This window comes from Giraffa tippelskirchi, chromosome 5 (assembly GCF_054371585.1).
Source record: "Giraffa tippelskirchi isolate mGirTip1 chromosome 5, T2T-mGirTip1v1.2.pri, whole genome shotgun sequence".
Lineage (NCBI taxonomy): Eukaryota > Metazoa > Chordata > Mammalia > Artiodactyla > Giraffidae > Giraffa > Giraffa tippelskirchi.
Window position 1 is genome coordinate 13,011,622 of NC_137279.1, and position 16,612 is coordinate 13,028,233.

Sequence of the window (16,612 nt, forward strand, 5' to 3'; positions counted from 1 at the left end):
ACCACATGGATTGCTTTCTACCAGCTATACTCAGAGATCAGAGTGCTTTGGTTATCTTTTATGTACTTAATGTATATGCAAAGTCTTCAGAAAATTAGATACCATAATCTAACTCCTAATACATTTGTATTATGTCTGCTGTTGTGGGAGAGCTGGGTTTGATTGCTGGGTGAGAAATATCCCCTGGAGGAGGGCATGGCAACCCACTCCAGCATTCTTGCCTAGAGAGTTCCATGGGCAGAGGAGCCTGATGGGCTACACAGTCCATGGGGTCGCAAAGAGTCAGACACAACTGACAACTAAGCCAACAGCACATGTTTGCTGATAGCTCTCTCTGATTTTATAAATTCTAAATACTATATAGACACAAGCTTGACCTACAAAAGGAATGAAATTTTCATATTTAGCATGGGGAACCTGCATATCTTTTCAAAATCATAAATAAATAAAATTAACCATTTCTTTCTAGAAGCAAAAAGGCTATACACTTTGCCATAGAAATTTTGTTTGTATAGATGCATATAGATTTTTTTATCCATTAAATATTTAATATTTCATTGGAAGATCATATTAAATATTTTAATGGATTAAAAAAGAAAACTATATACTACCTCCCAAAATAAATGCAGGCAAACAAGTATGTGTGTTTGAAGATTTAAAGCTAAATGGAGAATGAGCTAATTCTATTTTTACCTTACTTTAACACTGTTCACTGGATGATATAATCCATTTCACTTTTAAGTGAATTTACTCATGGTCTCCTGTCACCCACCCCAAATCTGTTTCTTCTTTGTGTGACAACAACACCACTTTCCTGGACACCCTGGAAAAAGTCTCAGTAACCTTTAGCTACTTTCTCACAATCTCTTTACTGCCAGTCTATTTGGTCACTAAATCATATTAATACTAGCTCTTTCTCTGAAATGTTTTGGCAATGAAGTTTTACCCCTCTGCTGTAGTTTGTTTATTCATCCATTCATTCACCTATTATTTTGGTGTTCTCATCATAAACCATGGGAATACTGTGCTTGGCCCTAAGGATACGGCCATAAACAAAAGAGACATGACCCTTGTTCTCATGAAGCTTAAGGGTCTAGTCACTAGATAATGTCACCTTTTCTTGCACTATTACTGTAATTATGTTTTCTGCTCTCTTTCCAATCTCCCTACTCTCCATTTACACTGTACCAAGGCACTGAAATTACTTTCTCAATTATTGGCAGATCAACCCTCCAAACAGGGAGCTCTGAAAGTCTACTACAGAGCTACTGGCTCCCAAATGAACTCCTCCCTTCCCAGGATGACTGACACTTCAAACCATCCATAAACTGGCCCCAACCAGTCTTAAGTCTAAACACATTCTTTAACATACACCATGCTTCAATTATATCCAGTTGCCTGCTATTCTAACACACCTTTAAATTTTATGCCTTTGGGTCACTTATCCACACCTTTGTGCATTCAATGTTCTCTGTGACTTCTACTAGCAAAGTCCTATTCATCTTTAAAATTCAGAGTCTTCTGTGAAGCTGTTTGAATCCAATGACTTATAGATATTTGATCATCCCCCACTCCATACTCCTATAGTACTGTTCTATTTCATCTCATTTGGTAATAATGTTTCTCACTTTGGTTAAAATATAAATTGTAAGGACATTAAAAAAATTTTTAACCATCATTTTACTTTCTCAGTACCTAACTTAAGTCTTTAGAACAATCTGACCAGCAACAATATTATCAATAACTAGTATTATTTTAAAGTATAGAAAAATTGGAAGTAAGCTAAGTTAAAAAACACAACAGATAAAAGTTAACAATGGAAAAGCATAGCATATAAGATCAAAGGCTTTCAAGTCACGCTGCCTGGGTTCAAATCCCAGTTTCACTACCTGTTATACTAATCTTGAGTGAATTACTTAACTCCAAGTAAGAAAATTCTTTTTTAAAATCTAGATACAAGTAATCAACAACAAAAAATATAACTGTAGATGAAACACAGCAGAAAATACTCCTAATTTTTGATGTACTACCCAAGTTTTGAAAACTTAAGAATGAGTACTCTGAAATCCTAGTCTGGTAACTTGAGGATAAAGAACTTTTGTTAGTTAATAAACACAAATTTAACTATACAAAGAGACAAACATGATGACCTGGTGGGCATGTTCTGTGGCCCATTCTTCATCCAAGTTATCCAATTTGGCTTTGGAATGCTTGGGGCTCTCATTCTGTTCTTCTTTGGGTGGTGTTCTCGTGGCAAGAATCACATAATCCTTTTGTGAAGAACACTTAAAAACAAATTAGAAAAGCTTACTAGAGGGAAATGTCACCAAGGAATGCAAAGCCTTCATGATATGCAAAAACTGAGCCATGTTCATAGTAGCTTAAATTGTTAATACTTGTATTATAATGGAATGAATCTACAGGGAAACCAATTTTCATGGACAGCCCTACAATATTTCCCTCACGTGTTATCTTTCAATATAGTTAATAGCAGCTCCTTATTTATTTGGCATCATGATTATGAAGCATGCTGCTGCTGCTGCTAAGTTGCTTCAGTCGTGTCCGACTCTGTGCGACCCCATAGACGGCAGCCCACCAGGCTCTGCCGTCCCTGGGATTCTCCAGGCAAGAACACTCGAGTGGGTTGCCAATGCCTTCTCCATGAAGCATGCAGCAGTCCTATAAAACAGCTTACTAGATGAGTGAAAGGACTGCATTTTAAAAATGGATTTATTTATTTATTTTTGGCTGCGCTGGGTCTTCCCTGCTGTGCGTGGGCTTTCGCTAGTTGCGGTCCACAGGCTTCTCAATGCAGTGACTTCTCTCACTGTGTAGCACGAGCTCTGGAGCAGAGGCTCAGAAGTTATGGCAGACAGGCTTAGCTGCTCCACGACATGTGGGATCTTCCTGGACTAGGGATCGAATCCCTGCCCCCTGCATTGGCAGGTGGATTCTTAACCACTGGACCACCAAGAAAGTCCCATAAACCGCACATAAACTAAAAGATGACATGTTTGGTCAATTTTCTAGTTATTTCATTTATTTTCTAAGTAATCTCAACAGATTAGGTAGTTCAACAAATATAAAATCCCTGGAAAATAAAGAAGTAATGACCTTGTGTGTCTTACTTTCATTGAAACAATGGTAGTGGGGAACTTGCTCATGTGGTCCACAGAAAACAAAGGAGGTGTAGGACAGATAACCGAAGTGTTATTAGATTGATGTTCCTCAGTTTTAACAGCAATTAAATGCTAACCGAAAGTGGGAAAGCTGAAGATAAAAGTGGGGAAAATTTACTAGCTCAGTCTCATTATAGTGAAAATCTACAAAGAAAGAGTAAAAGTACAAGGTAGCATGATGTTATCCTCACACATGACCTGAAATCCTAATCGTTAGTATTAATCTGGAACAGAAAAAAAATTGAAGATATATTATTTCAATAAAAGTTATTTTCAGGTTACACTGAAATGAACACTGGGAACAGGTAGGCACTGATTAAGAAAACTCTTTGCTTTCATAAAATCTATGATTTTGAAAAAGAAACTGACTCTGAGAATAGGAAACAGGCAAGCCTGAAAGCTTGAGGGAAAGGAGAGAGTAGTGATGAACGTGGAAAAAAGACATAAGAAGCAGCAAGTAGAATACTGGCAGGAATGAAAAAGCTGCATGAAGTGAGAGTGGAATTCTCCCTAAACTGTGGGAGACTTACATGTGAGATGGCGGTTTTGCTGAGAAATGTCCTACGTGAAGTAAGGCAAGTTTGGAAAAAGGTATTTCTCCCTGACCTTTTACCTTTACTGATTACATCTTTCTCTAAGACTTTTCTTCCCTTCAATTTTTAAAATAAAGGGAAGTAAAGATCCTTAAATGAAAGGTTTCTAACAAAAAGAATCCCATAATAGATGTTAAGTAATCTGAATCTAAAGCAAGTTCAGCCAGAGAGGCCATCTGGCTGTCTGGTGAGAAGCCTCATGAGGCGACAGTACCTGGGTCTGCTCTGTCTTATGAGAAATCAGATTTGTATAAACTCTTCGAATGTACCTGTCTCTTGGGGCTACACTAACACTAAGCTCATTCAGAATGATGTTGAAAACGAGAATATCGTAAAGGGGTGTGAGCACATAAATCCTCCGCAGAGTGCATTCTTTGTAAGTAGACAACATAGGACATCAATTATAAGAGAAAGTAGCTTGGGAATGTGCACAGAATTAGAACAAGGAATGTTAATTACACAATGTGAATGTTCTAAAGCATCATGCTAAAATGTCAACAAAGGTCCGTCTAGTCAAGGCTATGGTTTTTCCAGTGGTCATGTATGGATGTGAGAGTTGGACTATAAAGAAAGCCGAGTGCCGAAGAATTGATGCTTTTGAACTGTGGTGTTGGAGAAGACTCTTGAGAGTCCCTTGGACTGCAAGGGGATCCAACTAGTCCATCTTAAGGGAAATAGGTCCTGGGTGTTCACTGGAAGGACTGATGTTAAAGCTGAGACTCCAGTATTTTGGCCACCTGATGTGAAGAGCTGACTCATTTGAAAAGACCCTGATGTTGGGAAAGATTGAAGGCAGGAGGAGAAGGGGACGACAGAGGATGAGATGGCTGGATGGCATCACTGACTCAATGGACATGGGTTTGGGTGGACTCCGGGAGTTGGTGATGGACAGGGAGGCCTGGCATGCTGAGGTTCATGGGGTCGCACAGAGTCAGACACGACTGAGCAACTGAACTGAACTGAAAATATCCAGGAGGAAACCCATCTCAACAGAGTTTTATTTGTTATTAGGCCTCAAAAATCAATCCTTGGAGCATAGTACACTCTCCCCAAATAGAGTGAAGATGGAAGCAGCCAGTGTGCCTGTGTGACTCTCCTCTGCTCACTGCTGTGTACTGCTGACAATCCTCCCTGCTGATTAACACATCCTCCCATCAATTATAAAAAATCAGTCAGTGCTTATGCTTTTTAAAGTAATTCTTCAAACATTTGTTCCATTTTGTGTTCCTTTTTAAGACTTAACTCTAAGAGGAAAATAAAATTTGTCTAATTTCCAAACTTCTCCCAGTCCCTGTCCCTCCCTCTCCATTGAATCAATATTAAAAAAAAAAAATTCAGTAAATGAGTACCATGGTATGTAATAAAATACATGACCTGTATTTGCCACAGGTCTGAGATAAGACAAACTCAAAATAAAACTGTCAAAAGCTACTTTGTAAAGAACTGGACAACCTGGAATTAAAGATCAGAGGGGAGTAAAAATCACTTTGAAAAGACAATGAAATGTGAATAATCTGGTTAGTAAAATTCTAATTTTGGAGTTTTTACCTTATAAATTACTTTTACATTATCAAAATGGAATGTGTTCTGTCTTGGGCAAACCTGGGTTACATTCTTCTTCATTCCATCCCTCCATCACCTAAGTTGGGTTTACTATTACATAGAATATTTTAACTTTAAAGTAAACAAATTAGTTTCATCAATAAATGCACAAGAAAAGATACATACCTGTCCTATTAAAAGACCAGAGACAAAAGCTTTTCCCTGGAGATTGATGTTTGAAAGATACTGGCCAACAGCCTCTTCTACAATGTAGGTTCTTCCCATTATTAAGAACTAATTCAACTTCCTAAATTACAAGAAAAAATATACAGCATGTTTAGGCAAAAAACAGAATTTGCAATGGCTTTTCTCACGGGAGTCGTATAGAGAAACTGTACTAACCTGCCAATATCCCAAACCTTGCAGTGATTGCTTATTCAATAGGGTACTCTTTTTTGCAAAGTTCTAATTCTCAACAGAGAGTTGCAGGAAATGACTCCCATTAATTACAGTTGACACGAGCAATAAGCCTACTCCCATATCTCAGATAAAGAGAACACTAAGCTAGTAAGCCACACACCAGATTTCTCATTGAAATCTACCGCTCCTTGGTTGTATCATCTTTGGTAATTTACTGCTAAGCCTCTCTGTGTTAGTTTTTAAAATAGAAAAGATGATCATTTCTGAGTTGCTCAATGAGAGGTAAGGAGAATCAAAGTCATGCATTCAAGAAGCACACTATGGAGACCTACTATGTGCTAAAAACTTTGCTAAAGTGGGATAGCACAAAGATAAATAATACTTGGCCTCTGCCCTTGAGTGACTCAGAGTACAACTAGAAGGATGGAAGTAAACAAAAGCAATGTAATAATAACAAAAATATGCAGAGCTTTCATTCATGTAAGGCATTGTTCTAAGTATTTAATATATGGTGACATTTAATAATCACACACACACATGTACACAGGAAAAAAAAAAGAGACATGATTCCAAAAACCTAAAAAGAGCCATTAGAGACTCTGAAGAAACACAGTTGCAGCATTCTGAATATAGGTAATAGTCATTACCTGCAAAGAAATTCCAATCTTATTCAGGACAACAAGGCAATTCTAGATGTGCTGGGGTGTCTTATCTAATACCAGTAAAATAAACCACCAGTCACAATGATTTCCCATTATTCTAAAACTAAAGCCCAGAGAATTGGTTCTGGTTTGAAATGGCCTATTAGATTATATATTTTTTTTTTCGGTTTTGTCTCAAAATGCATTAAATTTCTTCCTAGCTCCCAGGTTTGCACATATATTTGCTAAGTCTAGAACTGTCTTATCATTAGTGCCTCTATAAAGTTTAGGGGCTTTCCACTTTTAGCACCTTAAGGTATGCATTTCTGTGTATTAAATTCTCTTCTACTTCTCACTGGAGAAGGAAATGGCAACCCACTCCAGTGTTCTTGCCTGGAGAATCCCAGGGACGGGGAGCCTGGTGGGCTGTCGTCTATGGGGTCGCACAGAGTCGGACACGACTGAAGCGACTTAGCAGCAGCAGCTACTTCTCATGCTATCCTACTCCTTCCCTTCTGCCCTAAATAATTCTTAATTTTTACAAGAAATAACAATGGTAGTCACTACAAGGTTATGATATGTAACTTTCTAATCTTACTTTTTCTAGTGTCATATACTAGCCATGCTAAGATGTAAGAAATAATGCCTTAGGATGACGAGAATTTTGGGGTTATGAAATCTAGTTGACTGCTGGATTTTTTTTTTTCCTTTAGTGCTCCCTCAAATGCGACTGAAGCGACTTAGCAGCAGCAGCAGCAGCAAATATTAAAAATGTAGCCGATCATACTATAATAAAGACTAATACTAAAAATGCAGATCTTCTCTTACACAGTTCAATTTTTCCTGAAATACTGCATATCAGCAGAAGCTTTGGAAGTTGTTCAAAAGCTGATTGAAACCACTCAACTTTCCTGAACTCTAGTTTGCTAGTCTTCAAAATAAAGAATTTGGATCACAGCAGGTCTGAAAACCTGATTTTAGAATTCTGTAAGTCCAAGTATAGAACATCTGTGTTTTCCAACAGTAGATCAATAATGATGATATCGTGGGCCTAGGACATAATACAGGCATACCACATGGCTCAGTGATAAAGAATCTGCCTGCCAAGCCAGAGACATGGGTTCTGTCCCTGGGTTGGGAAGATCCCCTGGAGAAAGAAATGGCAACCCACTCCAGGATTTCCTGGAGAATTCCATGGACAGAGGAACCTAGTGGGCTACAGTCCATGGGGTGGCAAACAGCTTGACATGACTAAGCAACTGAGCACATTTGCAAGACATGATACAGTACTGCACATACCAGTAACCTTATTTAAAGTGCTTATATAGAATATTTTAAGGTTTCCTTGGTGGCTCAGATAGTAAAGAATCTGCCAGCAATGCAGGAGACCAGGGTTCGATCCCTGGGTCGGATAGATCCCCTGGAAGAGGAAACGGCAACCCACTCCAGTACTCTTGCCTGGAGCATTCCATGGACAGAGGAGCCTGGTGGGCTACAGTTCACTGGGTCACAAAGACTCAGACACAGCTGAGTGACTAACACACACACAATATTTGAAGGGAAAGAAATTTGAATGAAGCTCCTTACTGGTACTCTCAAGGTGGGAGGATGACATTAGGAACGCTTCACTTTCAATAAAGAATTAAGCAAATTCTTTTCAAGAGTAATCAAACATGAAACAATTTCCAGATTCAGCTTAGAAGCCATCGAATAACAATCGGGAAACAAACTATTCTGTTATGGTGTTAGGCGAAATGGTTTTTAAGAATGTGTTTCAAAACTTCTGTCCCCATAGTTTTTCAATTTAACTATAAACACAAGGCAACATTTTCCGCAACGTTACCTTAAAACATACAAATAAAAGCGACACTCAAACTCTTCTTGGTTTCTTCCTGGAAACTAAACCGAACTCCTTACATTTCTGTTAAATCACTGTTACCCACCCCTGCCACCAAAACAAACAAAAACATCTAAGTAAGACAAGTCTCAAAACTGGATCTGTGCTGTGGAGGAGCGTCCGTCCATATGTCTCCTATAGCCTGTCCTTTTTTTCCCCTCCTTGAAAAGGCAGCTCTGTGTCCAGTGCACACATCACACACACACACATGAATTCCACCCTCAAGTTGACTCACCTGTACTCAGACTATGCACACGTGGCAGACAAACCTGCCGAACTGTCAGACCACCTGAGGAGGGGGTTAGCGTTTAAGCGTAAGCCTCCAGGGACCCGATGGCCGTCTGGTCCCAAGTCCACAGTCGGTGAAATCATCAGAAAGCGACGGACTTCCCGCACCTCACTTCCCACTCCAAACCCGGGGTCTCTGGAGTCAGGTGGCGCGGATTGATGACGCAAGCTGACCCCCCCCCCCCAGCTTTTACCGCACCACTTCAGCCAAAGCTACTGCGGTCGCCACTCCGCCCCCTTCTGGGCGCCATTGAGAGCGTGGCAGTAGCCCAGCGCTTGCTGTCCGACCCTGCCAAGACCGATGCCCTCTAGTGGCTCAGTGTCTAGAAACCGCCAAAGAGGACGACCCATGGCATCCCGAAGCTTTGACGGTAAGGTTGCCTTGCTCTTTGGGGAGGAACGTGGGTCGACGAGTACGATATGGCGCCACCTCGCGGAGGAGTGGTCCACGCGCAGGCGAGAGTGGGGAGCCGGGGTTGAAAGAAGGAAGCGGAATGGGAGGTGCGGAATAGGACTCACGGAAAGGATTGGAAAAAACTACGTTTCCCAGAAGCCTGCGCGGCTTGAAGCGGGGCGGAGCGGCAGGTGAGAGAAAGCTGGATAGCGGCCTGCAAGACAGGGTCAGAGGCTGCCTCTGAACTCGGATTCCCAGGGTGCACAGCTTCCGGCGGCTGCGCGCGCATTGCAAGCGCGGGCGCTGTGGCGCGTTTAGTTCCGCGGCTACTGCCGCGGCTAACACAGAGTTCTATTTCCCAGGGTCCCGCCGCGGGAGTCTCCGGCGGGCGGGCGCGCGCGAGCCACCGAGTGAGGAGGTCGAGGCGGCCGCCCAGGCTTTTGGGCCCTCTGTGTCTTCGCCTTTCTTTTCCGTTTCTGCCGCGTCGACCGCTGCCGCCGCGATCCCCGGCCCAGTCGACATGGCGGCGGTGTTGCAGCAGGTCCTGGAGCGCACGGAGCTGAACAAGCTGCCTAAGTCCGTCCAGAACAAACTTGAGAAGTTCCTTGCTGACCAGCAGTCCGAGATCGACGGCCTGAAGGGGCGGCACGAGAAATTTAAGGTGGAGAGCGGTAAGTGCGGCGGTCTTCCCGCGCTTGTTTCTGGGCCCGACTCCACAGCGATGGCTGGTCTCCCCTTGCAGGCTCGCTCTGCCCACAGCTTCCCTGGTAGCATCGCTTCCCCGGCTCGGTGGGCACCGTAGGCCTTCTCTCAACTACCCCCTCTCCCGGTTTGATACGAAAGAGCTTTTTGTTTTTAAAATCTGACTCTACATTGGAGTTTCGTTTTCTCTGTAATTAGAGTGATCTCATTTAGGAAAATCTAACGTTGTCCAGCAAACCCATTGTGGTGATTTGAGTCTACTTGAGTCTGGGAGTGTGCGACTCTTGATTCTTCTAAGCCTGTCTGTATGTTGCACGTTAAATGACAGTCGTGTTTGCTGTTTTCTAGTAGTCTATGTTCAGAGGCCTATGTCTAATTGATAACTTCCTGCATTTGTTCCGACTGTGTGTCGCCTTGTGCGGTAATGAACTAAATGTACCCAAAAACGATTAAGTGCCTAAGACAGCGCTGGAAGCACAGTAGACGTGCCATATGTTTAATATATCTGACTTCTCTCTAAAAATGGAAGTTTAATAGAAAATATATTAAGATCTGTTTACAAATACCTGTAGTAAACCCACAAATAAGAAAGTTCCTGACATAGTGATTTGAACAGTGTTTAAGAAAGATTAAGATCATAGTAATTACCAGTGGTAGAATGTCGATACAGAACTGATGTTGAAAATTAAACCGTTTGTGTGTCTTGGTTTACCAGTTTTTTGGGGGTAGGTTGGGGTAGGGATTGTAACTGGTTTTGCTAAGTGAATTGAAACTCCTCTAAGTTTTCGTTTAAAAAAACAAAACAGTTGTAATTGTCAAGCAGAATTGATGTTGAAAATGATCTGAATCCCAACATTGAATATAGTACACTGCATTCTACTTGTTAATTTACACAATAAATATTGAATGTCTTCTATGTGACTGATACTTTGCTGAGCAGAACGTTATCAGTTGCTTCCCTTGGAAAGTTAACAAATTTTTTACATAAATTTAGTCATTTTGTATGTTCAGATGTTATTTTGGCTATTTTAATACAAGCCTTTTTAAAACAAAGCAGTTATTAACCTAAATGATTTTTTCTCCATTTAATTTTTTTTGGTTTGCTTTATGCTAAGAGGTCAGTTGATGTGTGGGGGAAATACCATGATAAATAAGACATGTTGCCAGCCTTGAGGAATTTCATAATCTTGTGGAATAAACATAAAAATTATTTGTTAAAACCCCATTCAGGCTTTATTTTCTTGTGTCATATACATATAAGTCAACTGAAAATGTTGCGTTGAAGTCCTTTACTGAACTGGATCTATTTGTCTTTACTCAGATTCGCTCTTATATGGAGTGTGGGTTCCAATATTATGTCCTAAATCTTAAAATCAGGGTTATTAAAAATATGTAGCAATGTTGACAGTGTACATGTGTGTTTTTGATTTTTACTTTTTTTCCTCTGATCGTCTGTAGAACAACAGTACTTTGAGATTGAGAAGAGACTGTCCCACAGTCAGGAGAGACTTGTGAATGAAACCCGAGAGTGTCAAAGCTTGAGACTTGAGCTAGAGAAGCTCAGTAAGTATTTAAGTGTGTCTTTCTAATATTCTTGGGGTATTGAGGTCGGCTACTCCTTTAGACGCTTTGAAAACATTTAATTACTGTATATGAAAATATTGATTGTCCTTATTTTAATTTACGGTGATAATTAGGATTTGTTTTTTCATTCAGTGGTAAAGACATTGAAAGAGTACAGGGCTTATTGGTCAGGAGGTGTGGGTTCTAGTTCTGACTGCTGTTAAAAGCTCTTTTGTCATATAAATCGTGATAGTGTTTATTGTTCACAAAATGCCTAGGACCGCTTGTCTATCTACTTCAACAGCTGTCTATGTCAAATGAGGTGTGTATGAAAGCATTTTGAAAAGGCTAAAGCAATATGCAACTGAAAAAGTAAAGAGAGTAACTTAATTATTTTTATGTTGAAAAATTAAAGCCTATTAGTTCCATTATAATATTTGTGTTTTAACTGATTATAATTTTTATAAATATTTATGAATCTAAGGATGTAATTTCTGCTGTAAGGTATAATTTCCTTGAAAGCTGAGCAGCCAGTTTTCTTCATGATAAGTTTTCTTACATCACTAAGTCCTGAAAATACATAAGATCTGAAAGATGATGTGTTTTATGTGCTTTGTTTGCAATAGAACAAAAGCAAATGTAGGAAGATCTTTATAGAGTAGGGACATCATAATATTTATTGTTAGATACAGCTGGATTTTAATTTGATTGGGAATGCAAGAAGCTAATAATCAAGAGAAAAGCTGAAACATTAGTCTTTTTAACTGAGTCCATGCCCACTGGCTGTATGTTTGAGTTGAAATTCTTTTTGGCTAATTTTGGCACATCTCATTTTTAAAACATGATGTGTACATATGATGGTATGTATACATTTGTAGTGAGAGCGTGGATAGTTATTGAGTAGCTGCATGTGACTCATCATCTGTACACTGTTTTATCTTGGCATAGAAAATAAAAGGTTTGTAGAGCAGTAGTGCTAAAATATTTCAAGAAAATGACTGATCATAGCTTCTTATATGAAATCTGGGAGGGGGAGAGGGAGGAGAAGATGGGAATAAACCTAGATAGACACATTTTCCTAGGATGTACAGTTTATTGTTTTGTAGTTTATTCTGAATTTGTAAGTTTAGAAAGCTGTAAATAGCATTAATTAAAACTATATAGAAAATTTAGACTAAATTAGCAGGATTTTTTTTCTTTTAATAAGCCAGCTGTTTAACTTGGAAATAGTAATAATTGCTCATTAAATCACTAGTATATAATGTGTGTTTTAGTGGAAGAAAATTTCAGAAAGTGTATTCTTCCTAATTATTGACATGCATTTAAAAGAGAAACTGTAAGGGGAGGTAACACATTATGGGTGAGATCCTAGAACTGAAAATTCAGTATTAAGCATAGCTCTTCTCAGGGCCATAAACCAGCTGAATTACAATTATCCGTTATTGTGATGTATTCTGTACATACTTTATGTGGTTTAAATATTATTTGGTCTCTTGATTTTTGTCTTTTTGTACTTAATTTTTAAATTTGTAAATATAGTTCAGTTTTTTATGATTGACCTAGAAGATGTCATTGAAAAATAAAGAAATGCTTAATTGCAAATACTTTTCCCTAAGAATGTTGGCTAGAATGATTGCAAATATAATTTTGGAAACAGGATAGCATATTTTAAAAGTTGTACTAGAAATGCAGTAAATTTGGGTTGTACTTAAGAATTTGAAATGCAGTGTTGTACAATTCAACCTTTCTGAAACTCAGTTTCTTAATTTCAAAGTGTGTATGGGTGACAATTGAATAAAAACTGTCATTGCAGATTTTAAGCTTATGTGTGTGACATTCATAAAATTCCTTTTATCCAGACAGTCAACTGAAGGCACTTACCGAGAAAAACAAGGAACTTGAAGTTGCTCAGGATCGCAATATTGCCATTCAGGTAATAGTTATTCCTGTGAATAAAGCTAATTGTGAACATGATGCTTGAGGAATTTTTCTGTTCTAATTGTGCTTATTGTTCATTTAGTCAGTGGGAAGAGGAAATATGTTCAATTAGAAGCTACTAACAGAAATGTGTATACATAGATTTCTTAGTGGGATTTTATGTTGTAATGATTAATTGGACATTCCTTTTACTTATTGAAAAATATGAGCACTTGATATGAAAAAAAAAAACACATTTGCTACTAGCTGTGTAGCTCTTAAGTCATGATTTTTAAAAAGGAGGTTTTTTTGCATTGTAACTAAGATGCCATCAGTTTGTAAGTAGGGTAGACATTCAGGCTGTATGTGCCTAGTCGCTCCGTTGTCTCCTACTCATTGTGACCACATGGACTGTAACCCGCCAGGCTCCTCTGTCCATGGGGATTCTCCAGGCAAGAATACTGGAGTAGGTTGCCATGCCCTTCTCCAGGGCATCTTCCCAACCCAGGGATGAAACCCAGGTCTCCCACACTGCAGGCAGATTCTTTACTGTCTGAGCCACCAGGGAAGCCCAGGCGTTCATAGATCCATCTATCTATCCATCCACCCACTCGCCCACTTACCTACCTACCTACCTTCCATTCTTCTAGAAATTACCTACTTAATGCTTACTGTTGCCCAGGCATTATTTCAAGTATTTCAATGCAGTTGGGGATATGAGTGAATCTACACTGATAATTATTTCTTTAGAGTAGTGATTAAGAATAACAAATTGATGGTGATCACAAGGATTGCAGGTCAGTTTGTTTAATAAAGTGATCATACTCAGTGATTCTTTGACCAGATAGACCTTCAGACTCTTGCCATTGCTTTTTAAAAAATTTGCTTTTGATTTGAGGTTAAAAAATACATACCAAAAGTATTTATAGTGGGAAAGAGTGATAGACTTGATTCAATAGAAATGTAAAATTTTCTACATACAAAGAACAAATACAATCACCAAAAAGTATTTTCTCAATAAAAATATGACTCTCTCTATATATATCCTTAATACATGACAACTTTCAAATTATAAGAAAACCATTCAAGGGGGGAAATGGGCAAAGGAGTTTTTAAAAACATAGGAAGCTAAACAAATAGCCAATAACAATATGATATGTTATTCTGCTTCACTCATAATCAGAAAAATGCAGATAATATTAACAGGATATAATTATTTTTCACCTCCCCATGTTAACATTGGTTTTTCTTTTTTTCTCTGTTCCTTTTTTAAGCATACTATTCAGTTCTGGCATAAGTGGCTTGAGATAGGCAGTTATGACTTAAAAGCCTATAAATTGCCATTGTCTTGCTACAAAGTAGTTTGTCAAAATATATTAAGAGTTTTAAGTAATTTCATTTCTGGGCCTATTTCTTGAGAAATAATTTGAACCAGGATGCAGTGATAGTCGTCAAAGTTTTATTTTATGACAGAAAAATTAGAAGTAAACCAAGTTTCCTATAAAGGCTTGTTGAAGTAATTATATAATTATATGATACTTCCAAGTGATTAGAAAGTGACATGGAAAATTTTTTTTTAGCTTTATATTTTGTATTGGAATATAGCTGATTAACAAACAATATTGTGATATTTTCAGGTAAATAGTGTAGGAATCCAGCCATACATACACATGTATCCGTTCTTCCCCAAACTCCCCTCCCATCCAGGCTGGGAAATTATTTTTGTGAATCTAAGAAAAGTAATTTAACAAATCTAGAATATGAACAGAAGTGTTGAGATTATGGGTAATTTTTAAACATTTTGATGTATAAGCCATGAGGAAGAAAATCAGGCATATTTAAACCACAGCTGGTGGCTCAGACGGTAAAACGTCTGCCTACAATGCAGGAGACCTGGGTTCAATACCTAGGTGGGGAATGTCTCCTGGAGAAGGAAATGGCAACCCACTCCAGTACTCGTGCCTGGAAAATCCCATGGATGGAGGAGCCTGGTAGGCTACAGTCCATGGGGTCGCTAAGAGTCGGACACGACTGAGCGACTTCGCTTTCAATGATAATTAAAATGCCAATTCCACGTTCATTTCTTTATAATTGATCAATTTGATTTTATTTAAATGTATTACGCTTATTCCTTTATGTGACAGAGCCAGTTTACAAGGACAAAGGAAGAATTGGAAGCTGAGAAAAGAGATTTAATTAGAACCAATGAGAGACTATCTCAAGAACTTGAATATTTAACAGGTATGAAGAAGTACCTTTAACTTCTAACTTCATTCTTTCCTTTCTCTTCTAATAGTGCTAAGATTTAATGCCCAGTTCATTTCTATTGGCTGGTGTTTGTCATAGCTCAGAGTAGATTTCAGAGTAATGTATCAGATCATTCTAAGTACTTAAAGAGTGCTACAGACAAGTACACAAATGAAAAACATCTCAAAGAATTTGGACCAAGATTTATGTACCACGGTATGGTTTATAGTATCAAAATTGGGAACTTGTTTAGATATTTGGTTGTAGAGGCTGAACTCCTTCATTTTACACAGGCATCTTTACTGATAAAAGCTGTCCACAAGCATTCAATTTAAGAACCTAAAAGGAGAGCCCATATTTGAAAGGGCAGACTGAAGGAATTACAAAGCAAGAATATAGAATATAATATATAATATAGTTGATGTATTTAAGTGAATGTGACTCTTAAGCAGTTTAATGGTATCCAGTTCCCTTTGGGTCCTTTTCCTAAGAGTTTTGAGAAATTTTATTTCTGCTGAAGAAAGAATTTTCAAATATTTATGTTACTCTACAACAATAGTCAATTAGGTAGCTAGTCTCAGAAAAAAAGTTACTTTTGATCAACTAGTGGGTAGGTAAAATTAAGTTTTCTCATAAAAACCTTCATGTAAGGAATATAAGAAAAATTACATGTATATCCTGGCTTGTTTTGAGTATAAATTTTTGATATGTATAATTGCTTTTTAACTTAAGAAATGGCTAATTTGTGAAATTTTAATAGACTTTTGGTTAATATGAGGAAACGTTAATACTGTATATTTAACTTTACATACTACATTTAAAATAACAAGTATAATTTGCATATTTGGTTGGATGCATGAATTTGGCTTCATTTAAAATTAAATTTTGATTAAGCGTTGGAGAAACAAGTTAAAATAGTAGAGTTGAGAACTACTTATATTAGATGTTTATACTCCTAGAGATGCATTTTTGATATTTGGTTCCTCCGAGCATTAATTAATCATTTTCCCTTTCTCTTCTGACCTTTCTAGAGGATTTTAAACGTCTAAATGAAAAACTTAAGGAAAGCAATGCAACAAAGGGTGAGCTTCAGTTAAAACTGGATGAACTTCAAGCTTCTGATGTTTCTGTTAAGGTGAGAAACAAGTAATTTCTAATGCACAAAATACAACGTTTGCTTTAAACTCACCTAAATTATACTTTAAGTATAGGCAAATTATCTATAAAGT

The 16,612-nt window shown here is 38.2% G+C and overlaps 2 protein-coding genes across 4 annotated transcripts in view; one reads left to right on the forward strand and one right to left on the reverse strand.

Moving 5' to 3' along the window:
• The window catches only part of ODR4 (odr-4 GPCR localization factor homolog), a 36,267-nt gene extending 27,625 nt beyond the window's left edge, over positions 1-8,642 (reverse strand). For both annotated transcript variants that reach the window (XM_081492190.1, XM_081492189.1), the window contains exons 1-3: positions 8,508-8,642; positions 5,501-5,621; positions 2,151-2,285 (exon numbers count right to left, since the gene is read on the reverse strand). In XM_081492190.1, the coding sequence (XP_081348316.1) occupies positions 2,151-2,285; positions 5,501-5,599 (234 nt within the window). In that variant the 5' untranslated portion in view covers positions 5,600-5,621; positions 8,508-8,642. The remainder of the gene's footprint in view (positions 1-2,150; positions 2,286-5,500; positions 5,622-8,507) is intronic.
• A 599-nt stretch (positions 8,643-9,241) lies between these two features.
• The window catches only part of TPR (translocated promoter region, nuclear basket protein), a 67,160-nt gene continuing 59,789 nt past the window's right edge, over positions 9,242-16,612 (forward strand). The window contains exons 1-5 of one of the 2 annotated variants that reach the window (XM_081492187.1): positions 9,242-9,625; positions 11,115-11,219; positions 13,079-13,152; positions 15,281-15,377; positions 16,415-16,518. In XM_081492187.1, coding sequence (XP_081348313.1) covers positions 9,475-9,625; positions 11,115-11,219; positions 13,079-13,152; positions 15,281-15,377; positions 16,415-16,518 — 531 coding nt within the window. In that variant the 5' untranslated portion in view covers positions 9,242-9,474. The remainder of the gene's footprint in view (positions 9,626-11,114; positions 11,220-13,078; positions 13,153-15,280; positions 15,378-16,414; positions 16,519-16,612) is intronic. The other variant, XM_081492186.1, reaches the window with a different exon arrangement.